The sequence below is a fragment of the Hermetia illucens genome, chromosome 5 (genome assembly GCF_905115235.1).
Source record: "Hermetia illucens chromosome 5, iHerIll2.2.curated.20191125, whole genome shotgun sequence".
NCBI lineage: Eukaryota > Metazoa > Arthropoda > Insecta > Diptera > Stratiomyidae > Hermetia > Hermetia illucens.
The window spans coordinates 97,003,557-97,031,093 of NC_051853.1; the positions used below are offsets into that span (position 1 = coordinate 97,003,557).

General features: G+C 39.3%; 1 protein-coding gene across 1 annotated transcript in view; it reads right to left on the reverse strand.

Moving 5' to 3' along the window:
• LOC119656764 (lysophosphatidylcholine acyltransferase) overlaps window positions 1-27,537 on the reverse strand; it is an 85,905-nt gene that overhangs the window by 38,810 nt on the left and 19,558 nt on the right. The window contains exon 2 of the mRNA XM_038063342.1: window positions 18,691-18,836. Coding sequence (XP_037919270.1) covers window positions 18,691-18,836 — 146 coding nt within the window. The remainder of the gene's footprint in view (window positions 1-18,690; window positions 18,837-27,537) is intronic.

The window sequence follows — 27,537 nt, forward strand, 5'->3', positions numbered from 1 at the left end:
ACGTTGCTGAGTACCATCTAGAAGATATTCTCTGCTACCTTGCTAGGACTTGCTATACCAAAGACGCTTCACTCCAGGCAAATCAGCAACAGATCAGATTTTCTCCCTGCGGAGACCGATGGAAAAACTGTTGGAATATGCACAACAGTTGCACCATCTGTTCATCGACTTTAATGCTGCCTATGATAGCATAGCCAGGATAAAACTGTACACGGCCATGAGGGAATTCGGTATCCCGACGAAATTAATAAGACTGACTAGGCTGACCCTGACCAATGTGCGTGGCCAGATAAAAGCAGCAGGATCACTCTCAAGACCATTCGACATCAACAACGGTCTGCGACAAGGGGATGCCCTATTATGCGTCCTCTTTAACCTGGCCCTCGAGAAAGTGATCCGTGATGCTGATGTAAATGCAAGAGGTATGATCCTCTTTAAGTCCCCCCAACTACTGGCCTATGCTGACGATATCGACATCATGGGAAGAACCACCCGAGACGTACATCCAGATCCAGCAGGCGGCAATCGGGGCGAGATCTTGGGCTGCACATCAATGAAGGCAAGACAAAATATATGGTGGCAAAGTCAACACCAAAGACCAATCAACCAACAACATCAAACCGCACTGGTCAAACACGAAGAAGAATAAGGAGAGGAGAATACAACTTTGAGACCGTTGACAATTTCTCCTATCTAGGGTCGAAAATCACAACCGATAACAGCTACGATGATGAAATCCGCGCACGGTTGTTGTCAGCCAACAGAGCCTATTTCAGCTTACAAAGACTGTTCCGCTCGAAACGTCTCACCATAGGCTCAAAGCTCTTACTGTACAAGACTATGATCTTGTCAGTCCTCATGTATTCCTCGGAAACTTGGGTTCTTAGCAAGAAAAATTGCGAACTCTTGGCCGCGTTCGAGAGAAGAATCCTCCGAAGAATTTTTGACCCCTTACATGAGGATGGACCATTCTGTAGCCTGGACAATGACGAAATCTATGAGCGATACCAAGACCGTCCGGTTGTGAATAAAATCCGGCTCAATAGGTTACGGTGGGCGGGTCACTTAATCCGTATGGATGAGGATGATCCCACCCGGAAAGTCTATAAGGGCAATATCTATGGTAGAAAAAGAAGACGAGGCAGACCCTGCCTAAGATGGAGCGATGGCGTAGGCCAGGACGCCAGGCAGCTTTTAGGAATATCGAATTGGTGGACCTCGTCGCAAAACCGGGATGTCTGGAGTTCCTTATTAGACCGGATACCGGTTGTTGCGCCGTTGATGATGATGATATTTTTACAAAACGTTAACAAATTAGATCTATTTGTCATTGAAAATCCGTACAAATACATAATCGTGGTTCGGATCTGTACTACTAGCGTGTGGAATAATGTGTATTTGAGCCCAATCGGTTTTCGTTTTATATGCACGTCAACATGGCGCCCGGTCTTCTATGTATTTGCTGTAATTTATAAATATATAAAAAAATCCAGAAAAGCGTCACCCTTTGTCTTTCATTTATACTATTGTACAGATGCTCACAAAATTGAAGGCACAAGTGGTAATTTATTGCTTTGGATCATACTACAATAAAACTTTGCGACAAATAAAGTATTATTTTTCATTTACATATATAGATGATATAAAGACCAAGAACAAAAAAACCTAAATATGCAATATAAAATTAGCTGTTTGCTAATGAATAAGCTTTCGTAGACGTCTTGATCGACTTGATCCTACCAGTGCGTTTTATATGCTTGGATAGATTAAAAAAGTTCGACAAACTGGTAGGATTCAGTCGTATCTACCAGCTAAAATCTCAGCTTACTAGAGAGACGGACCGAAAAACGGTAGAGAAGATGAGTGGTATTTATAAAATCGCTTGCTCAGATTGTCCAAAGGTGTATATCGGACAAACGAAAAGGCTGATAACCACTAGATTTAGGGAGGGTACGAAGGAGGCAGAGTTGGCTATTGAGCACTCCCGAAAACCCACATAATCTATGGTGGCTAAGCATATGGTGGAATACGGTCAGTAAGAAAAAAAAAGTCGGGAAACCAGAAACTCGGCGTCCCAGGTATGAAAGGTTTTGTTTGCTTTTTCTGTGAGTAGATTTGAGTGCGGAACCATCCCATTTGAATCTACTCACTTTAGTGTGATACTGATATTTAGTTGCAGTTAATTTACACGATAAAGCAAATTTGAGCTGCCGTAACTTTGTTAAAAATAGTAAGACTTTGATCAAACTTGGGGATAACATGCTTCATATCATATTCTATACTACTACAAACTTTTATAACTCTGGGGTAAACTTAAAGGGGAGTTTTACGCAATTTGCCCAAAAATGTGGTAATATACTATTATTAACTTAATTTGAGTAGATATCGATATGGAGAGTATTTTGTGGTCTGCACACCGTATAGGGGCAGCTTCATGTTTCTTTTTCAAATTTTTCGGTTGGGTAGTTTCTGTGAATAGGTCAGTTAAAGGAATCCTCATTTTCCAAGCCTTCCTTTCCCTGCCTTTCTAACAAATCTCAAAACTAAGACCAGCTTCGAAAAGTACTAAGAGACCTTTCATTTGATACCCAACATGACTATATTCGTCGAAAAAAAATGTTACACCCCCTTTCACATGTATGGGGACCAATTTCCAACTTCATTGGCAGCTATACACGCCAAACCATAATTCTATCCCCACCGTGCCTTACTGTTGTTGATAAATTTTTTTTTGTTCAGGGCTTTCTTTTTGTGGTAGTCCCACCAATGCCCGATTGGATTTACGTCTGGACTTTGCTTGGGTGAATGCAGCTGCTTTGAAACATACAGTAGCCGCTGACGTACTATACGAGCTGTACGTTTGAGGCTACTGTATGTTTCAAAGCAGCTGCATTCACCCAAGCAAAGTCCAGACGTAAATCCAATCGGGCATTGGTGGGACTACCACAAAAAGAAAGCCCTGAACAAAAAAAAATTTATCAACAACAGTAAGGCACGGTGGGGATAGAATTATGGTTTGGCGTGTATAGCTGCCAATGAAGTTGGAAATTGGTCCCCATACATGTGAAAGGGGGTGTAACATTTTTTTTCGACGAATATAGTCATGTTGGGTATCAAATGAAAGGTCTCTTAGTACTTTTCGAAGCTGGTCTTAGTTTTGAGATTTGTTAGAAAGGCAGGGAAAGGGAGGCTTGGAAAATGAGGATTCCTTTAACTGACCTATTCACAGAAACTACCCAACCGAAAAATTTGAAAAAGAAACATGAAGCTGCCCCTATACGGTGTGCAGACCACAAAATACTCTCCATATCGATATCTACTCAAATTAAGTTAATAATAGTATATTACCACATTTTTGGGCAAATTGCGTAAAACTCCCCTTTAAGTTTACCCCAGAGTTATAAAAGTTTGTAGTAGTATAGAATATGATATGAAGCATGTTATCCCCAAGTTTGATCAAAGTCTTACTATTTTTAACAAAGTTACGGCAGCTCAAATTTGCTTTATCGTGTAAATTAACTGCAACTAAATATCAGTATCACACTAAAGTGAGTAGATTCAAATGGGATGGTTCCGCACTCAAATCTACTCACAGAAAAAGCAAACAAAACCTTTCATACCTGGGACGCCGAGTTTCTGGTTTCCCGACTTTTTTTTTCTTACTGACCGTATTCCACCATATGCTTAGCCACCATAGATTATGTGGGTTTTCGGGAGTGCTCAATAGCCAACTCTGCCTCCTTCGTACCCTCCCTAAATCTAGTGGTTATCAGCCTTTTCGTTTGTCCGATATACACCTTTGGACAATCTGAGCAAGCGATTTTATAAATACCACTCATCTTCTCTACCGTTTTTCGGTCCGTCTCTCTAGTAAGCTGAGATTTTAGCTGGTAGATACGACTGAATCCTACCAGTTTGTCGAACTTTTTTAATCTATCCAAGCATATAAAACGCACTGGTAGGATCAAGTCGATCAAGACGTCTACGAAAGCTTATTCATTAGCAAACAGCTAATTTTATATTGCATATTTAGGTTTTTTTGTTCTTGGTCTTTATATCATCTATATATGTAAATGAAAAATAATACTTTATTTGTCGCAAAGTTTTATTGTAGTATGATCCAAAGCAATAAATTACCACTTGTGCCTTCAATTTTGTGAGCATCTGTACAATAGTATAAATGAAAGACAAAGGGTGACGCTTTTCTGGATTTTTTTATATATTTATAAATTACAGCAAATACATAGAAGACCGGGCGCCATGTTGACGTGCATATAAAACGAAAACCGATTGGGCTCAAATACACATTATTCCACACGCTAGTAGTACAGATCCGAACCACGATTATGTATTTGTACGGATTTTCAATGACAAATAGATCTAATTTGTTAACGTTTTGTAAAAATATCATCATCATCAACGGCGCAACAACCGGTATCCGGTCTAATAAGGAACTCCAGACATCCCGGTTTTGCGACGAGGTCCACCAATTCGATATTCCTAAAAGCTGCCTGGCGTCCTGGCCTACGCCATCGCTCCATCTTAGGCAGGGTCTGCCTCGTCTTCTTTTTCTACCATAGATATTGCCCTTATAGACTTTCCGGGTGGGATCATCCTCATCCATACGGATTAAGTGACCCGCCCACCGTAACCTATTGAGCCGGATTTTATTCACAACCGGACGGTCTTGGTATCGCTCATAGATTTCGTCATTGTCCAGGCTACAGAATGGTCCATCCTCATGTAAGGGGTCAAAAATTCTTCGGAGGATTCTTCTCTCGAACGCGGCCAAGAGTTCGCAATTTTTCTTGCTAAGAACCCAAGTTTCCGAGGAATACATGAGGACTGACAAGATCATAGTCTTGTACAGTAAGAGCTTTGAGCCTATGGTGAGACGTTTCGAGCGGAACAGTCTTTGTAAGCTGAAATAGGCTCTGTTGGCTGACAACAACCGTGCGCGGATTTCATCATCGTAGCTGTTATCGGTTGTGATTTTCGACCCTAGATAGGAGAAATTGTCAACGGTCTCAAAGTTGTATTCTCCTCTCCTTATTCTTCTTCGTGTTTGACCAGTGCGGTTTGATGTTGTTGGTTGATTGGTCTTTGGTGTTGACTTTGCCACCATATATTTTGTCTTGCCTTCATTGATGTGCAGCCCAAGATCTCGCCCCGATTGCCGCCTGCTGGATCTGGATGTACGTCTCGGGTGGTTCTTCCCATGATGTCGATATCGTCAGCATAGGCCAGTAGTTGGGGGGACTTAAAGAGGATCATACCTCTTGCATTTACATCAGCATCACGGATCACTTTCTCGAGGGCCAGGTTAAAGAGGACGCATAATAGGGCATCCCCTTGTCGCAGACCGTTGTTGATGTCGAATGGTCTTGAGAGTGATCCTGCTGCTTTTATCTGGCCACGCACATTGGTCAGGGTCAGCCTAGTCAGTCTTATTAATTTCGTCGGGATACCGAATTCCCTCATGGCCGTGTACAGTTTTATCCTGGCTATGCTATCATAGGCAGCATTAAAGTCGATGAACAGATGGTGCAACTGTTGTGCATATTCCAACAGTTTTTCCATCGGTCTCCGCAGGGAGAAAATCTGATCTGTTGCTGATTTGCCTGGAGTGAAGCGTCTTTGGTATAGCAAGTCCTAGCAAGGTAGCAGAGAATATCTTCTAGATGGTACTCAGCAACGTGATATCTCTATAATTGCTGCACTCTGTGATATCTCCCTTTTTATGTATGAGACAGATAATGCCTCGTTGCCAATCGTCAGGCATTGATTCGCTTTCCCATACCTTGAGCACAAGTTGATGAACCACTTGGTGTAACTGGTCGTCTCCATATTTAATGATTTTTTAGACGATGAATTGCACGGACTGTTTCGCCTATACTTAGTCGTGGCAGTATTTGTCCGTCGTCTTCAGTTGGCGGGACCTCAAACTCGCCGATGTTCTGGTTGTTCAGTAGCTCATCAAAGTACTCAACCCATCGCTCCAATATGCCCATTCTGTCGGAAATCAGATTTCCCTCTTTATCTCGGCAGGATGAACATCGAGGTGTATAAGGCTTCATCCTGCTGATTTGTTGGTAAAACTTGCGCGCCTGGTGCGGTTACTCCCTGTATTTTTCTAGTTCACAGACTTGTTGGTTCTCCTAGGTTTCCTTTTTCCGTGTGTGAAGTCGCTTTTCCACTCGACACAGTAGCCGCTGACGTACTATACGAGCTGTACGTTTGAGGCCGTTGTCCTGTTGGAAAATATAATTCGGACCCAAACCCATTTTATTGACAGATCCCAGTAAATTATTTATCAAAATATTTGGGAATACATTCTGGTCCATTTTACCATCCATAAACACTAGATTACCGACCAACCGATTACTGACCAACTCATTATTTCCGCCGTGTTTCACGATACTCCGTAAATTCTTTTTCACTGAAGCAGTACCGTTTTTCCGCCAAACTTTTGGCAGACCATCGTAACCAAGATATGGTCTAACTTTTATCTATAACAACAACTTGTTTCCAGAACCCCATATCCTCGTGTTTGTGTAGAAAAGCAAATTCTTTCCTGTTCAGTTTTTGGCTCCACTGATGACAGGCTTTCTCCTAGCCATCCTAGAAGAATATCCGTGTTTGTTTTAAGTTCTTTGCACCGTCCTACTGCTAATCTCTGCGTTGTAATACTACTTCTCCTAGTTTTGCACCACGTATTCTTGGGTTTTCCTGCTTTTCGAATAACCTACAAGCGCACCCTGTCCTTTGTTTAAATTCCACTATTTCCGTTTCATCATTACTTTCCACGATATGTTGAATTATTGATTTCGTTTTTTTTTTTGAGATTTTAACTATTTCCGATAATGTTTTCTTTTTTACAAGGCCACAAATTACTCACAACTTGTTTAAAATCAGTCGATGTTTGTGAAATGAAATGAATGGAGTGAAAAATACTTGATAATGGTATCGTACGATGAATTATGTCGCCTAGTGTACATTAAATTTACTTTCCTAGCTCCAAATTACATTTTCCAAAATTCGGGACTATAATTAACGTATTTTTTTAGCAAATTCGAGTCATTTCTTCCTATTAACTTTGGAAATGAATGGCTTTCTACGAGAAACGCTTCCATTAAGGTCGTGATTCCGAAGCGTTCTTCATATCGTTTGCTTAGAAATAGGTTTGCGAATCATTACAGAGGCTTCAGCTCGTAAGTTGTTTATAGACTTTTTAAGGTTTTGTGTGAAACAGAATCGAGACGGTGTCTGTCTGTCCGTCTGTCCGTCTGTCTGTCTGTCTGTCTGTCTGTCTGTCTGTCACACCCGATTTATTCGGAAACGGCTAGACCGATTATCACGAAAATTGGTGAGAGTATGTAATCTGGTGATCCCTTTACATGCAGTAAGTGGCGCCATCTTGTGTTAAGTTTAAGGGGGGCTCCCCGTAGATGTGAATGGAGGGTGCAAATTTTGTTTTCACAGAATGTAGCCATGTAGGGTATCAAATGAAAGGTCTCAATTAGTACTTTTCGAATCTGTTTCAATATTTGAAATAGATGATAGATGAAACATAGGGGAGTGAGGGTTCAAAATATGACCCACAAAAAGTGTAACAGGTCTCGTTCTCAGAACCTATCCAACCGAAAAATCTGAAAAAAATCACTGTGGTGCATCTCTACGAAATCTAGGCCTCAAAATATATCCGGTTCCGATATCTGCACAAATAAAGTTAATAATAGTATATTTCCACATTTTAGAAATTTACCCGGCACCCCCCCTTATGTTCATCCCAGAAGTACAAAATTTGGCATGCGTGTAATGAAGAATATAATGCACAATTTGGTAAAGTTTGAAGAAAATCCAACTATTATTAACAAAGTTATAGGGGGTGAAACTTTACAAATTTTTGTGAATTTCGTGCACTCTACAACCTGCATGACGTCATCATCACATATCAATTCGTCAATACCAGAAATGAATTCTTATGAATTGGGTCGCAGACAATTATTTTGTTTTAGTTTTTTAGTTATTTGTCAACCAGACATGTGTGTATGTAGATATATAATATATGCGTGCTAATGAACTTTGCGGGTAGTGCCTAATTTAGTTAGATATAAGACGTAAATCGGAAATATGGGTACGATAAATTTAGATACGTGCATATATGTGTACAGTAGGTAATAGGCAGTTTGTTTGTTTAGGATGAGCGTGATATCTATGGCTCTAATATGTACGTATGTCTCGTAGTTTGGAAAAATATGAAGGATTATGTTGGATTTGTAACTATATACGGACAGAAAAATGTGCGTCTCTTACATAAGATGAACACAAAACCTTTATACCCGAAGCGCGAGCTTCCGGTATTCCGACTTGTTTTATTCTTGATTTGCTGTTGAATATACCGTTGATCGAGAGGCGTTCGTAGCCTGCCAGGTGTATCTATCAAACTCCCGACAATTCTACCAACTTTGCGATAAGTTTTCCCTTCACAAACAAGCTTAACAATTTTTCGCTCTTCAACTGTTCTTTCCTTCCACATTTTGTTCTAAACAGTATCTTTAAAACAAATCTGGAAAATTTACAAACAATGTATACAGTATGCAAAATTCGTATTCGTACACCCATTTTTTTACCTATTATTTGTTATTTTTAAGTCAAATATAACATTAAGAGATAAATAAATTGTATATTATTATAGCAAATGAAGAGGTTAATTCATGTACATAATAACAAGTATAAAATATATTTTAAACTTAATAATAAAAACAGTAATTCATATAAAACTCAAAACAAAATTCGTATTCGTACACCTACAGACTTCAAAAAATGTGCTAGAAATATAGTGTTAGTACTTCGTGAGAAATCCTTTTTGTTTTATTATTGCTCTAAGCCTATTTGGCATTGATTGAACTAATTTTTGGGTTAAGTTCAGTGAAATATTTTGCCATTCGGTCTGCAAGGCAGTTTTCAGGTCTTCTTTATTCCTAATACTGTAATTTTTTAGATTCTTCTTGAAAATAGACCATAAATTTTCTATTGGATTAACGTCAGGACTCTGTGGAGGCGTGTTTAAACACTTTCGACAATTGTAGAGTAGCCAAAGCCGCGTGTGAAGTGCCGTATGCTTCGGATCATTGTCCTGTTGAAATATATACTTCCTACGAATTCCTAAATTTTGTGCACCCTGATGTAAATTAGTTTTAAGAATTTGCACATATTGCTTCGCGTTCATTATTCCATCAATAAAATGCAAGTTTCCAACACCAGAAGCTGCAAAACATCCCCAAATCATCAACGAACCACCTCCATGCTTAAATGTAGGAAGCATGTTTTTTGGATATAGCCTCGTATTTTTTTCTCGCCATATACGAACCCGTCCGTCCGACAACTTTAGATTAATTTTGCACTCGTCTGAAAAAATTACTCGTTTCCAATAACGAAAATCCTTGTTTAGATATCTTTTTGCAAAGTTTAACCGTTTTCTTCTATTGACATTATTGATAAATGGCTTAGAAGCGGGAGTCCGGCTCTGTATACCGAATCTACGCAAATAATTCCGAACACTTTGGGGTGTAATTTTAATTTGGAACTGGTTTTGCAAAAGTCCTGCTAATTTCACTGCACTTATCGTGTTATCCTGTCGAACAACACGCCGAACAAAGGACAGGTGTCTCCTTGGCAAAATTAATCTGTTTCCATTTCTTTTTTTCTTCTCGATTCTACCAGACGAATTGTAAATCTTTACTACAGATTGAATTGTCGAGTGACTCCTATGCATAATTTTTGCAATTTATCTCAAGGATTTACCATCCTTGTATAGCTGTATCACTATCTTACGATCACTGTTCGAAAATTCACTACCTTTTCGACTCATTTGGAAAATTTGTTAAAGAATTAACTCTTTATTTGTAATTCCCAAAACACTTTAGCTCGAACTGTCAACCACACTTTTTCAAGAATTTACCGTTAGAATTTTACAGTGCAAAATGATTAATATCGTACAGGGATTGAGTTCAAGCCGCTAGTCGGGGTGTACGAATACGAATTTTGCTTCGATTGAATTTGGAAATTGTTCTCTTGAACAAACGGATGTAAATAAAATTTAAGATTAATATTCTATAACAACTACATACATATTTATGTTAAAAATTGTTATATAAGATTGAACGAATTTTCTATCATTTCTCAGAAATAACCCAAAAACCCGCAAAATATAGTGTGTACGAATACGAATTTTGCATACTGTATACAGAATGCGGGCGAGAGGGCCTGCAGACTGTACGCGATTTCAATGTACAATGAAAATTTCAGGCCGGCAAAGTTCGCTCCACGTCGACAAGGTTTTTTCTAATGACAAATTAGGCCATCTGCAATTTGGCGGCGTTTTTCGAGTTCGGCTGTTACTTTTGAATGTAATTAATTTACATGAATTCGTTTTTAGAACTGCGGAAGGCACTATTTGAGCTACAAGTACCAATTAGGTATGTCACTGGCATTGGTTCCTTACCTTCCATTCATAAAATTGAATTCAAGCCGGAGGTAAGTGCACTCTTAGCACAAAATCACGACATTGCACATAATCTTCAAGTTTATGCAATTAGTGTATACATCTTATTATATTTTACGTTATGAAATTCATACAAGTTCACATACCTCCAGCTTAAATTCATTTTTTATAAATGGGAGTGATGGGACTAATACTAGTGGCATTAATAATTAGCACATACAACGCAAATAGGGCCTTCCGAACTTCCATTCAAATTAATTACATCCAATAATAACTGTCGAAAACGAGAAGTGCCGCCATATTACACACGGAGTGAACTGTCAACAAACTAATTTTTGCCACGCATCGCGAAAGTTCAATTTTCCGAGCTTTTTTACATGCCGCATTGCGCATCGGACTTGTATATTGCTTCATACAAATCCGTGTATGAACTGCATTTGACAGCTCTCTCTCTTTGGCCTAAACACCGTCCGATCACTCAGAAAATCTAGTTACTACATATATTTATAACTAACTGACATCTTCAATTTGGTGTTTCATAAGTTCCCAGTTTTCGGGGAAACCCCCGTTAATTTCTAGCGTATTCGCTGTGTTGAAATTAATGGAAACTCCCGAAAACTATCTCTGTCTATACTTTTACTGATGCGATTCACTAGAATCAGACGTAGAGAAAAGCAAGCAGAGATAATACGATTTTCAGGTGTATCAAAACTACAGTGAGCAAATTGAAAATTCGGATACCAACGTACCAGATACATCATTGCTTAGGTTTACACGAACGTAATTTACAGTCTATGATACAATACAAAGGAAATTAACGAAAATATAACTCTCGGTGAGGGTGAATTATAAAAGAAACTACATTGTCGTAGGCAAAATTGAAATACGGACAGAGCTAAAACATCGTAATCAAGACTCCGTATGGAGACTTTTAGCACCATATACACCCTCCACTGGCCAGTGGCGTGAGTTCGACCAAACGTTGGATATATTCGGCTGGAATTTTTCTCTATTATTTGAGATGTTCCATCCAGTACTTTTTGCTCGAAATGGGACCTTCATGAAGTCTACCGTCGACATGAACCCGCAGGTTCTCAGTAATATTGCAGCCCGGGGATTGTGGAGGGATTTTACCCCTAGATTGCCAACCCTTGAATTTTGCCTAATATTGCCAACCATGACTCAACTTTGACTCATTTATTAAATTTGATCGTTTTATCATACAATACCATTTGCTAATTCACTTTTTCAATTAGAGGAGGATGAATAACTATCAAGTCAACGAATGAATATATATATGTATATATATTTTTATTAAGAAGTGTTTTAATTGACAATAATTCAGACTTTAAGTAAGTAATACAGTCGATTTTTCATAATAATTTTCTGTTAAAAATAAAAAATAAAACGTAATTAAAGGGAATTGAAGGCACATATTTTTCTTATGCTCTCCGCAAATTGATTTTTTACATTTTACAAACCTGGCACCCGCTTTCCTTCTTGTTTTGAAGTCGTAGAAAGCACAGTACTTCCTTGATTGGGTATTTTTGCTGGAGCTTTGACTTGGACTTGGATTTTTATCTGCTTGATCTTATGTCTTCATAACGTGAGCGATTCTTTCTACCATAGCGTGTTTGTGTGGCCGGATAGCCCTATACGCCCACAACATCATTGGCCCATACCAAAGAGGCTTCACTCCAGGCAAATCAGCAACAGATCAGATTTTCTCTCTGCGGCAAGCAATGGAAAAACTGTTGGAATATGGACAACAGTTGCACCATCTGTTCATCGACTTTAAAGCCATCTATGATAGCATAACCAGGGTAAAACTGTACACGGCCATGAGAGAATTCGGTATCCCGACGAAATTAATATGACTGACTAGGCTGACCCTGACCAATGTGCGAGGCCAGATAAAAGCAGCAGGATCACTCTCAAGACCATTCGACATCAACAACGGTCTACGATAAGGGGATGCCCTATCATGCATCCTCTTTAACCTGGCCCTCGAGAAAGTCATCCGTGATGCTGAGGTAAATGCAAGAGGTACCATCCTCTTCAAGTCCACCCAACTACTGGCCTATGCTGACGATATCGACATCATGGGAAGAACCACCCGGGACGTACAAACTGCCTTCATCCAGATCGAGCAGGCGGCAATCGGGGCGAGATCTTGGGCTGCACACCAATGAAGACAAGACAAAATATATGGAGGCAATGTCAGCACCGAAGACGAATCAACCAACAACATCAAACCGCACTGGTCAAACACGAAGAAGAATAAGGATAGGAGAATACAACTTTGAGACCGTTGACAATTTCACCTATCTAGGGTCGAAAATCACAACCGATAACAGTTACCATGATGAAATCCGCGCACGGTTGTTGTCAGCCAACAGAGCCTATTTTAGCTTACAAAAACTGTTCCGCTCGAAACGTCTCGCCATAGGGTCAAAGCTCTTACTGTACAAGACTATGATCTTGCCAGTCCACATGTATTCCTCAGAAACTTGGGTTCTTAGCAAGAAAAATTGCGAACTCTTGGCCACGTGCGAGAGAAGAATCCTCCGAAGAATTTTTGGCCCCCTACATGAGGAAGACCGATTCCCTAGCCTACACAATGACGAAATCTATGAGCGATACCATGACCGTCAGGTTGTGGATAAAATCCAGCTCAATAGGTTACGGTGGGTGGGTCATTTAATCCGTATGGATGAGGATGATCCAGCCGGAAAGTTTATAGGGCAATATTTATGGTAGAAAAAGAAGATGAGGCAGACCCTGCTTAAGATGGAGCGATGGCGTAGGCCAGGACGCCAGACAGCTTTTAGGGATATCGAATTGGTGGACCTCGTCCGGGATGTCTAGAGTTCCTTATTAAGGCAGGCCTAGACGGGATACCGGTTGTTGCGCCGTTGATGATGATGATGATGTGTTTGTGTAGGATGGCAACTTCTTTTTATCGACCTATCTTTTTCCAATCGATCTTGCAAATTTGTCATGAAGTCCATCCTGTTTAGTGGTTTCTCTGCTTCTTGATATTGTTAATGGAAGTTATGACTGTAAATCACATAAGCATTTATGCAGGCTGTGTTTATCATGTTGTAGAAGAAGCACGAGTTTCTACCAGCGTTCATATTTTGGCACAGTGAGTCAAAAACGTTGTTTAAGGTTTTCTGAAGCCGGTGTTAGTTGACATTTGTTGGAAAGTTGGAAGTGCGGGAGGTCGAAAGTGACCATTTCTTTAACGGGCCCATTTTCAGAAACTACCAAACCGAAAACTCTGAAAAAAGTGAGAAGGCTGCCACCCAATGGTGCCTAGGCTCCGAAATACCCTCCGTGTTGATATCTATTCAAATAAAGTTTATAATATTATATTACTATAATTTTTAGTAAGTGGCTGCAAAGCCTCCCTTAAGTTCATTCTGGCACCACGAAATTTTGCAATAATATAGGATATAACACCGAGCATGATCCTTTGGTGGAAATCGCACTATTACTAACAAAGTTATAATAGGTCGTAGTTGTCGCTGCCTTGCAATTTCAATAGTGAATGTGAATAGTTTCACATCATATATGGATGTATTACGTGCTACGTACTAATAGGACAAATGCACACTTACATGCCTTTATAAAAGAAATACACAAAACCTTTCATAAAATTCTCCACCAAGATATTCCATATTTCTTCAATTGGCACAAGCTTGCTATTCCTCTGTTATCGGGTTTCTTTATCGTCAAACCTTAGACAATTAGTCAAGAAATTAAATCGAGTGCGCGACATGGAAGCTTTGTAAAGATCACCACAATATTTTTCCTAGAATAATCGCTCTACAGTATGGTGAATATCCTTTTGAGCCAATTATAAAAAAATATAGTCATATACTTTTATTAACTTTATTTGAACAGATATCGGTATGGAAGGTATTTCGGAGCCCAGGCACCATATAGTAGCAGCCTCCTGATTTTTTTCAGATGTTTACACAAAATTTTCAAAATGGGAGTTAACACGAAACGTAGGTCATTTTGAATCAAAAGTGCACACTATTTTGCCAACCATTAGTCATTTCGACTCATTCCAATAACTCACATTTTGCCGATCATGAGTCAAAATGACTATCAAAATTTTAAACGAACTAACCTCAAAGAAGAGCGAAGGTTCCAATAACCCTACAACAATGGAAGCGCACTGACGACTGATTGAGGAAAGACAGAGATCGGTGTGAACTCAAAGAAAAAGGAAATTAAGTAGTGGGTATTTTTCAGGAGTCATTTTGACTTATGGTTGGCAATCTAGGGTTAAGTAGCTTCTGACAATTAAACACTCCCCCATGCGTTTTTCACGGTTTATGTTTCGGATCATCATCATCAACAGTAAGGTTTAAGTTATCAAACGGTAAATTGCTACAAAAATTTAAAGTTCAGTGGATTCGAACTTTTTGACAAGTCGAGGGATTTATGGACAAAATAAACAAGCCGAAAACCGGAAGCTCGGGATTTCAGGTATAAAAGGTTTTATTGAATTTTTACACGATAGTTCCACTTGTGTATAGCTCATAGTGAATATACGTTGAATATACCCGATATTCAATTCGATGTGGTTTTATCTAGTGGAGAGTAGTAATTTGACGTAAAAGTTTTGGCCTACTATAACTTTGTAAATAATAGTAGGATTTCAACCAAACTTTCCAGTATGATGGTTCCTACCAAAGTCTACCTCGCCGCAATATTTTGTGGATCAACGATAAATTAAAGGGGAAGGGCCAGATTTGCAGAAAATTTTCAAAATATAATGATTTACTTTTCAACTTTATTTGCGCAGGTATCATAGCGAGGAGTATTTTGGTGCCTAGATACCATGTGACACAGACCACCATAATTTTTTTCAGATTTTTGAGTAGAGTGGTTTCTGAGAACGGGTCCTAGAAATAATTGGCCCCTTTCGGACCCCTGGTCTCCTCCACTTTGCAAGCAATATCAAAACTAATACATACTAAGAGGAGTACTAATCGAGGCCATTCATTTGATACCCTACATAATTACATATATTTGTTTTCAATAGTTCCTTAAAAAGGCTGGCCAAAAGGTCTATATCAATGATGAGCAAATTAAAAAGAAATTCCAGATATGTATCTGCATCTCCTTCTACAATTAAACAAGAAGTAGCCCGTATTATATTAAGCACATTTTGAAACAAGCTCCAAAAATTTCTACGGACAATATTGCTCTATCATAAGTAGGTGAAAGAAAACGAAAATGTTTTTTTTTATCTTCATTAAATTATTTATTCATATTAAATAAATACATTGTGTTGATGAAAGTTGATAAAATAAAAATTAAACGAAACTGAAGGATTACTTGAAGTAAGCCGTTTATCAATAAAAGGAATCAATCCAAAATGAATGAGTACCTGAGTCGAGTCAGGGTAAAATCTCGGACGAGCGCAATGCTGACCACATTGCCTCCTATAGGATACTGTAATCCTGTAGTGTACCGTTACGGTCTTGACTGAAGTGCTCTAACACACTTCAAGGCCCTGATCCAATTAGATTGTTGTGCCGACGATTATTATTATAGTATTATTATGACGCTATCAAAAATGTTCTTTTCATGGGTGGCACACAATTCGTTTGCCATGTCCCGAAGGAGAGAGAGTGGAAGAAGGGAATGATAGTTAAAATTCCCATGGAGGACACCAATCTTCAGTGTGTCAATTGGAAGGATATCTGCGTGCTCCTTGCCGTCGCAAAATATTAGCTAAAATAATCGTGGAGAGCATCAAAGAACATATCGAGAGCTTGATGAATAGAGAGCAGGACGGTTTCTGCTCCACGTCCTCCGTCATTGACTAAAACAACAACCTATGAATCATTTTGGAACAGTGTGCGGAATTCAGATCTTCGCTTCACCTGCTCTTCATCGGTTTCAAGCAAGCTTACGACAATGACATATTTCCTCAAAAATATCAACTACACCAATGAGATCAACTTGCGTTCTCATCGGATCATAGATTTTGACCAAATGGTTCTGGATTTGGAAAGAGAGGCAAGTAGAATTGGACTGAAGATAAACACCAACAAAACCAAAGTTCTCGGTCTGAATTATGATGGCACTCTCCCTATCCGCATTAATGGGCAGAGCACCGAGGTTGGGGGTCAATTAGCATATCTTGGTTACTGCCGATAGTGGAACCGAACTGAAAGCCCCTCAACGTATTAATAACGCTAGATCCGCTTTCGCTGTCCGCTTTCGCTGCCTTATCTAAAATTTGAAAACGCAGTTATCTCAACACTAAGATCAAGTTGAGACTGTTCTGTGCTAATGTTCTTTTTGTGTTCCTATATAGGAACAGCACATGGAAACTAAGTCCCCACTGTCACTCAAAAGTACCAAGCCTTCGTCAACCCTTATCTGTGACGTGTCATTGGCGTACACTGGCGTGATACTATCTTGAACAAAGAAATTGGTCAGCCCAAACGACAGCTACCCGTGGACGATGTGATTGGTAAGCAGGGATAAAAATTCCATTGCTGGATTCGTCATGCACTCTCCCAAGGAGGCCGACGAGTGGGTCGCCCCAAAAGCACTTTGCACAGAATAGTAGGGGAGCAGCGCAGACCTCTTAGAAAGTCCTAGCACATTTTGCTGGACTGGGTAAGGATGGTGCGTAGGTATATTTAACGCGCTATACCCCATCAAGGGGTGAATAGCAACCATATTAACGAATGAGAAAAAAATCATCAGATTTTTACACCACACTGGTTTAGTCTATGCCTAGCCACACAAAATATTAACCCTTATAAATGATGTAAATAGCTTCAGCTGCTTTTCAACTGACTGAGTGTAGCTTTATCTTTGTTATTTTTACTCCTTAAACAGAATATTTGATCATCAATGAAAAATTTTTGTAGGTGTTGGTCGTTTTGGAAAATATAATAAACTGCTTTATGGGGGTCATCCCGTGTGTCGGATCTGCGAAATTAAATTTTTTTTTTGCCATCAATTATATCTAGATATAGTGTACAATATATGGGCAAAGTGATTTTTTGATATTCGGAGTCGTTCGAAAATCATAGTATTGAACACGTGATAAATCACATGACAGATTTATGTCGATCGCCGTAATAAAGTTCGTATTTATCGGTCCGTAGATATTGGAATGACTTCGCTAAACGGACAAGAATTGAAACCAAGGCTGTACATGTGTTTCTTGAACCTAAGGTTTATGGATTAGGTATAGCAGATTGATGGTCAGTTAAGGATTTATGGCTAAAAATCGCATTCTACTTTTCAAATGCGTTTTTCTCGAAACTACATGTTCAAAATTGGCTGCCACCATAGCCCAAAATATATCCAACTAAATTCCTTGAAATTTTCACGACTTATTTAGAGTATATTTCTACGGTTCGCAAACTAGGATAATTGCGATTCATTCAGTAGTTTTTTTTTTTTCATTCATTGAAGAAGCCGTGAAATAACTCCAAAAGTCATAAAAAAAGTTTAACACGGCACCAAAAATTTAGCTTTTAATATTTTTTAATAATCCTAGTTTGCGGACTGTAGTTGAGCCTGTACGTTAAAATGCCGTTTACTTTTTTTCTTTAGGATGAATGCATCGGCGTCTAGCGTGGCAGCAGAAAAACATCTTTTTTTTTTAGATGGGTGTATAAATTGCTCTGTATTTCAATAACGAACTATGTGATCGGGCTGGAAAAATTACTATGCACGCTCAAGATATTAGTAAATCTATCGTGAAAAGTTCGTTTTTGTATCTTTATCCAGTTCTTCAGAACAAATTTCTAAAAAAAGCCAAGAAAAACGGTCTTCACACGGGATGACCCCGTAAGTATTAAGAATCTTTCCTTGATTTTCTTTTGGTTATAAATTGTTACTTGCGAAAGTTCTTCTTTCTTTTTTATTTCTTTCTTTATCGATAAAGTAATCAGAGGAAACGGTGACCCAACTAACGCTAATACTATGAGAAGTTGGAAAGCATTTAGTTCCACTTACAATCACACGATTCACAGTCAGTGCAGTGGTGCTATATATAGCAAATACACAAAAACATTTTATTTTCCTTTGTGGATTAAACATTTCTAGCCACTTTTACTTGAAATACAGTCCTTATTAAAACCATTACAACTTCAGCAAACACTATTCCTTTAAACAGTTAACACACTCACCTCCTCCACTTTGATAATGGTTTGGTTTCTAGCTCTTTCAATGATACACCATAAAGTCCAATGCAAGCTATCATCCACGCAATCAGAAGAAATATTGCAATGCAAACTATGCGAATTGGCGCTAAGCATACTGTCAGTATGATTATCTGAAAAATTACAAACAGAAATATGTCTTAATTAACCTATTATGCAAAACATAAAACGGTTATTGGAATTTAGAATTGCAATTCTTAATCTTCTTAATAAGAGGTCAATAAAGAAAATAAACAACTTTGATATCATCAACCATAAAATTTATATCCTGAATCATTAAGAGGATACTAAATGAGATATGAAATAGAAAACAAAGATTAAATTAAACGGAAAAGTACTAAAAATACGAACATAATACCTAGTTAATGGAATTGACACTTTCAAATTGTTTTCAGGAGCGGAGAATATTTTATTAAGTATCCTTTCCAGCCTATAACTGAGCCCATTGAACTGCGGTTTAAAAATACGCGCACAGTATTCCATGATTGCTGCAAAAGGCAACGAGAGGAATACAAATTGTGGATGAGCAACCCGCAAAACTTGAATTTATATTTATGCTTCACATATGGCTAGCATTCCTTCGAGCTCCATTATTGTTGCGGTTATGACCTCTATATATATAACTGGATTTTGGACTGCGCAAACGCTCCCGACGCCCACATTGAAGGTTATCGAGGACCCGCCAGATGTTGGAGTTTAACGAGGTAGGGAAATGAGATTCTGGAGCGCACTCCCTTCCTCCTAAGGACCTGCATTAGTATAATATAGGAAGCCTACTGCAAGTTAGCATAAATTCGATATCGGATCAATGCTTACTGCATCCGCAAATCGGATCCTCAAGCCCCAGCAATCAGGGTCAGACAAAATATTGACCACGAAATTCTTCAATGCTACGCGCTGGAACAGCAAATTTGGGAGGTTCCTTCTCGATGTTCATAACAGTAACGCTTAAATCGGCCTCGAAAGAGATCACTATTTGAAAAGCGGCTATCTTCGCTTAAGTATTGCTACCGCACCCACTCACAGAGGCGAAGAACTTCGACTCCTATTGCAGCCCGATGACTCGGTTATTGTTCAGCAGTGCCGGAGAATTGCCTCTCTGGCTGGACTTCTTGAATTGCCCGCTCCAGACTACTGATAAGTGGAAATGGGAAAACGGATCGGCGAGCGTAAGGAATTAAAGATTCTTATTGCCACTGTGACTGGAGGCGAATGTAACATTTTTTTTCGCATGGAGATGACCCTTAAAACTCTGAGGAAGGTTACCCATCTTGATTGGGACTAGTGGAGCGACAGGTGCGTGCTTCCCTGTTGTCGAGAAGATGAAAACTAGAATTTACGTCATCACTTCACCTGTGTTTCTACGATTTCAAAAAAGACTTCAATAGGATCAACGCCAAGTGAAGTGTTCTAGGCAGGGAAGGCGTTTCAAAAAAACCAATAGTTACTTTGAAAGTAATATATGACGTGTCGAGTGTTGCATCAAGGAGGGCATCGGAGAAATCCAAAGTTCAATACGAAGTCCGCCAAAGTGACATTCTGTCGCCAATCGCGTTCTCATTATCGGTGATGTAATGATTCAATGAACTGCTACATCTCGACTACACTGATGACATCTGCTTACTCGCTCACCGAGGACATGTGCCTCTACATTGGGAAAAGGAAGCAATCACCGGCACCGAATATGATGTCTCTCGGGGTCAGAGCTGATACTTCTCTAATACCTTTTTTTCGACGCTACGCCCATGCCGAAAGATGGCTAGAATATACCATACCAAGTATCCTCGCGGAAAAAGATCCCTACATGGACAATGCTCAGAGAATTTTACAGGGTTCATATAAGATACTCAATGACCATCCGACGGTCACGCATCCTAACATCCTATTGAAAATTCCTCATGATTTATTCCCTTAATAAAAACCTTCACACGCTATAACGAAACAAAAACCATAGCGGACAACAAATCCTCGGACCTGACTGACATAATATAAATGTCAAAGGGATTTTTTTCTGCATGATGAAAACGGCGAAAGCGGATACTGATGTCTGATATTGAAGCGGTTATTGAAAATTAAAATGGTCTATCAGACAAGCAATATGGTTCCGGGGAGCCAGAGCTACCATTGGCACCATCAATTGGTTGCTGACTTGGCTGAATCTGTAATTGTCCGATTGGATTAAACTTTCGGAAGAAGTAACAGAAGCGGTACCCATCATAAAGCACCACAATTATGATGGCATTACAATTTGGATGGATTTGGATGGATAACAACATTACCCCCAGGCCAGTGGGCCGTTTTAATAATGATGGACAAAAGACCAACAGGAAGTAGACCGCAACAGCGATGGGAATGCTTCTTACAGCTTATAGAGAAAGGATTGAAATATCAATTATAATTTCGCACGGACATCGTCATATCGTGATACGATTCAATTAGTACTTTTCAAAAGTGGTTCTATTTTTGATATTCCATAAAACATAGGTCAGAGTAGTCTCAAAATATAAAGTTTCTTTGGTTTCTAGAGTTAATTTAAATAAAACTATTAAAAGAAAGTTTCCGGTTATGCTATAGATTTATTGTTGAAAATTTCGCACAGTACTCTAGGTACAAGGCCAGCACTGAAGAAGGACACATGTTATGTCCGAAACACGTGTCTCTAGGTACAAAGTCACCGCTGGAGAAGAATACAGTCTACAGTCTGTTATGTCCGAAACGCACGTCTGAGAAATTTTCATCAATAAATCTATGGTATAACCAAAAACTTTCCTTTTAATAGTTTTACTCAAAATATAAGCCCCAAAAAGTGAAACAGGTTTCGTTCTAAGAATCAGCCCAACTGGAAAATCTGAATAAAAAAACACAATAGTGCATCTATACAAACTCTAGGAAAATAGGTCCCGTTCTTATATCTGTACAAACAAAGTTAATAATGGCATACCGCACTGGTCAAATGGGAAGAATAAAGATAGGAGACTACAACTTTGAAACCATTGATGATTTCTCCTATCTAGGGTCTAAAATCACAACCGATAACAGCTACGACAATGAAATCCGCGCACGGTTGTTGGCGGACAACAGAGCCTATTTCAGTTTACAAAAACTGTTCCGCTCGAAATCTCTCACCATAGGGTCAAAGCTCTTACGGTACAGGACAATGATCTTACCAGTCCTCATGTATTCCTCAGAGACTTAGGTTCTTAGCAAAAAAAATTCCGAACTCTTGGCCGCGTTCGAGAGAAGAATCCTCCGAATTTTTGGCCCCCTACATGAGGATGGACGATTCCGTAGCCTACATAATAACGAAATCTATGATGAATTGCATATTACCATATTTTAGAAATTAATCCGAAAACACCCTTCAAGTTCATTCTAGAAATACAAATTTGACATCAGTATAAGAATATAGGCCATAATTCTGGGAAGAAAGGAAATCCATGGGATCCATGGGAATATTTAAGTTTTTTTTTTCTTTTAGTTATTTGTATTTGTTCAAGCTACACATACTATGCATAAGGATATGCTAATAAAACTTGCGGGTAATGTGCATATGTACGTTTGTACCAACTTATGCTTTTGCGCGGAAGTGTTTAAATACCTTCGATCAATTTAGATGCATTACTATGCGGCAATAAGCGATTTATTTATTTATTTAACGGACAGCAAACAGAGTAAACTCCAATTACTTATTGTCCTCAGAAGGAGGAGAAAGCAATAATCTTATCCCTATGCTTAAAACTACTTAAAGTAGAGAAGTTAAAAGGACCAAGACCGGCAAAGCCTAGGAATCGGGGAATGGAAGCAGACTTCGAGCTCTGCGAAGGGCACGTTGAAAATGTCTGTGTTACGTGTGTTATAAGACGCATGACGGCAAATGATGTCGTTAGCAGCGGAGCAGTCCATCAGATCCGAGGAAAGTTTAAAAAATTTGCATAGATAGGAAGAAGAGGAAACAGGTGAATTTACGTTGCACATTTTCAAGGGCAAGACAATCACAGTTACGGGAAGGTGACCAGATCACGGAGCAATACTCGAGGGTATTCCTCACGAGGGAATTGAAGAGAGCTAAGGAAGGTTGGATGGAGTCAAAATCAGAGGAGGAGCAAAGTATAAAGCCTGACAATTTTGCTGCGGGTGTCAAAGCGGAGCTTATTGTTGTAAAGAATGCCCGTTAAGAGAGTAGGAGAAAGAAGTGGGTGAGAATTTTAGGAAGTAACACATAGTGACACTTTCTGATGTTTAGCGCTAAGCCATTAGTCGAGCACCAACGAACCAGAGTGACTAGGTTAGATTGAAGGGAAACACAGTCCATAGGCGACGATATAGCGGAAAATAGCTTAAGGTCGTTGGCGTAGAGCAATCAGAGACAAGTAAGGAAGGGAGTAGGTTGTTGATAAAAAATAAAAATAACAAAGGGCCCAGAATAGATCCCCGTGGGACCCCAGAGGAGGGGGAGAAGGAGGAGCAGTCAAAAGGGACGTAACAAGATCGGTTGGCAAGGTAAGAGGCAATCCATGAAACAAGTGGTATGGAATCGCTTAGAGACGAGAGTTTGGCTAGAATTATCTTGTGATTTACAAAAGTTTCAAAAGTTTTAGCGAAATCAGCGTAAGGGGATTCTAATTCTTGCCGTGAATTTACACGTTTGGCGATAAAGTTAGTAACGTCAAGCAAGCTGGAGACAGTGGGTGTACTCTTAACAAAGCCGTGTTACTCTTTCACTATGTAGTGATCAAAGTGGACCGATAACCAGTCGCTAACATATCTTTCCAAGATTTTGGAACAGGAGGAGAGGGTACGTAAATACGATAATTCTCGACAAGCGTATAACCGCCACTTTTGTGTATGGAGATGATGAGAACCTCTTCCCACAAGCCAGGAAGATCAGATAACATGGTGTAGAAGTTATTGAGTGCTTGATCACATGTAAATGGAGAGAGAAGAGGAACCCACTTGATTGCCGCCAGGGCTGAGTTCAGACCTTCGAAGTTCGCCTTACGCACTTTGAACTTGGTATACTTACGCGCGACAGGAGAGTTGAGTCGAGATATCTTAGCATCGAACTTGAGAACAGGATGATGGCCGTCAGGGGCAAGGTAAGACGGGGTTTGCGGGGATTGGGAAAGGCAACGCACAGGAAAGTAACAAGGGACAAGGTCAAGAGTACGATCTAAGTGGTTTCTAGAACGGTTAAACTGAAGGGCGGCACAAGTGTATATGAAAGTGGATAGAGGAAGGGAAGAGAAGGGTGGAGTTATTAGGGAGGGAGAAAAGGCCAGAAGTAAAATGTTTGCTTACTTAGGATGAGCACAATATTTATGTCTTTAGTAGGTGAATCTGTATGTATGTATGTAAGGCCAATTCAATGGAGATAATATGCCCACCAGAAAGTCAAATTTACAGAGACAGCACTTCACGAGCCGGCAGAAAATAAATACGACCTAAACAAATTCATGGCCACAGTTATGATTCTTTCACAGCGGTTTGTGGTACGACATGACAGCTGAATAGATTACATTGACGTCGCTAGGAGGTCGATACAGGCAACACATCGCAGGAGCTGTCCACGAGGAAGGGTTCTCGCGATGAACGCCAAAAACACTGGACAAGGTACGCTCACTAGAAACGTCAGGTAGGGCAGCTATAAGTAACCCACTTTATCGGTAACGGAAATCCAACTAATGCAAGCAGTCAAGTATTTATGAATCTTGACGACAAATTGGCGTGAACTAATGTTTCTATCAAAAACTGGGAACAAGCTTCCCATAATGGCAGGTGGCAAATCCTTAATGCTATTAAACAGGCCAAACTTTTCTTGTCAGAACTAAACAAACATACTAGAAGTTTGAAGGAGTATTGTGGGCATTTTTACTGGCCATAATTCACTAGTTTGGCACATGCTCAGAATAGGAATTCTACAAGATGATCTTTTCCTATCCTGTAGTGAAGAAGCCAGATCCAGGAAATGTATTCCGTTAGACGGGGGAATCGAGTACAATGGACCACTAGAGTCTGAGTACTCAACGGCTTTGCCGTTCCCCCACATCAAGCACACACTCCATTATTCTGCTATTATTTCACCACAATGTACACATACTTACTAAGTTATATATATATATGCAAGGAGTGCCAGGCACAGAAATATTTTCAAAAAAACGATTATGAAACTGACCTTGTAATTAGGAAGGACGATTACCTTCCAATAGCAGCAACATGGCATCAAAATGGTGGGTCAGAACAGCCTTTAAATCATCCTCTGCTAGGTCTGCACTGAAGAATCAATTTCACGCTGCCAACTGGAGGGCTTGAATTTCATGCTGCAATATGCAAATCCTTATGAAAGGACCCAAGAATTATATCATCAACGGCGCAACAACCGTTATCCGATCTAGGCTTGTCTTAACAAGGAACTCCAGACATCCCGGTTTTGCGCCGAGGTCCAGCCATTCAATATCCCTAAAAGCTCTCTGCCGTCCTGACCTACGCCATCGACCCATCTCAGGCAGAGTCTACCTCGTCTCCTTTTTCTACCATAGATATTAACCCTTATCGAATTTCCGGGCTGGATCATTAAGTGGTGGATTAAGTGCCATCCATACACCCACCGTAACCTATTGAGCCGGATTTTAGCCACAACCTGACGGTCATGATATCCCTCATAGATTTCGTCGTTATATAGGCTACGGAAGAGAAGAATTATAGCGCGTTATTATTGATCCTTACGAACGGGGACATGGTAGCCCTATTAGGGGTTTTAATTACCACATAAACAAATCAGGATGGTTGTCTTGAAAAGTTCTTTCTCAACGAAGGATGTTTACAATTTCTGCCTTCAGGAGAATTCCCTAAATTCGCCAAATCTGTCGAGCATGAAACGAAAAAGTCATCTGAATACACGTTTCAAATGAGGGTACAGTTGCTCTCAATGAAAAGATTCAATTGTGCCTCCTTTCGCCCCTTAACCTCCCCTAACTTTAAATTGACTTATTAAAATGCTAAAATGTCAAGCTTTGGGACCAATCTGCTACTACTAAAAGAATTTGTAAGTTCGTTCCGGTTGAGAAAAACCCACTATGATTTCGACCGTCAATATTACTTTCTATAGTGACATTAACTCGATTTTAAAATTATTTTTTCAACCTCAATTTTATCGATATTTGGTCACTTCTATAATATTTCTCACTTCCATATATTTATAACTAAATCGGACACATACGACTGCCTTTATAAGTTGGTATTTTTTCCTTTGATTTTCCAACCAATATCACCATATTTTCGTTCATGAGCACTTAGAGAGATAAATGAATCCGACACTTGGAATACACATGTTTCGAATAAATTAAATACTCGCTAGTGCTTTTGCTATTTCATTGATAAGACGCTAGATTTTTATATCGCCACTCACTCCCCCCACAGATTTCCACCACGGCGTACTCGACCATTTATCTTCTGGTACACCCAAAAATAACATCGTATTTGACGAGAAAAACTGTTGAACATCATCGCCTTGCTACAAGTGCAGATAAGATAATTTGATATTAGAAACATCAAGCGAGAATACAATATATTCAAAAAAGTAATGTTTGGTAAAAAAGTGTTGTAGAAATGTATACAAATATAATATCAACTGAGGGTATCAAAACTAATCTGGGCATCAATCAATTTGAAGCATAAAATGAAGAAAAAAAGCAGAATAATGGAAGGAATTTAAAAATAGCGTCTAATTATCGCGCTACTGCCTAAATCCGGGGAAAATTCTCCAACCTAACAATTCTCCATTCTGCAATAGACAACAGACAAGGTGTAAGCTTAGAGCCACAGGTGCTTGAGTTCTCATCAATGAATGTATTTAAATTCAATGTTTTGAAATAATCATGCTACATGTCACGCAAAATAAAGCACTTCGCATCGTCTTCACAATGACAATGAAGCATGACCGAATGGAAGGAGCACGCGATGAAATGTGAATCACACACATGCACTTTAATGATGTTAATCGCACAGTAGCACACTTGGTGGAACTCTACAATTGGTTACTTAATAAATAAGATTTCCGAATGTTCTTAGGTTTGTGTGTCATCGCAGAGGGTATTTCAAGTCTTTCAAAATGCTTCTGTGATAATAGCTTGCCCTTTTATTATTCACAGTAGCATTATATGATACATAGTTCAGACTTCATGTTGTATTCTATATGCCGTAATCAATTGAAATTCAATTATTCATATTAAACAACTTTTCTGTTTGGTGTAAATCGACATTTCGTAAATTTGCTGGATGTTATCTTCAAAATACTAACGTCAAAACAAACAGAACTACTTCAGTAATAACAAAAATTTCATTCCAAAAAACCACCACAATACATCCATGTCGTTTTGAACAGATAAAAACCTTATCCTTTTGAGGCAAACAACTGGAAAAATCATGTGTGGCATTAAGATTCATAAACTGCCTCTAGATCTAGATATACTTAAACTTGGAAGAAGTTGACAGACAAGCAGAAGACATGCCCTGTGAGTACAGCACTTATATATATACACAAACCGGTTTCAACCGGCTTTGGAAGAAGAGTAAGGTGGACCTATTACAGAGTCCACATCGAGAAATGTCTGGGAAAGATGGATGAAATGTTGCCACACTGTTGACAATTCGCTATCATTTAGTACATTAAATTCCGGTGGGACACTGGAAGGTACTCCTTTCGCTGTTGCGATAATATACTTTTGAACTCTGCAAACTCAAATGGTAAGACATGCGAATCCGGTGTCGGGTTCCTTCGGACAGCTACCGCAAAACGCGTTCTCTTGACCTGGGAGC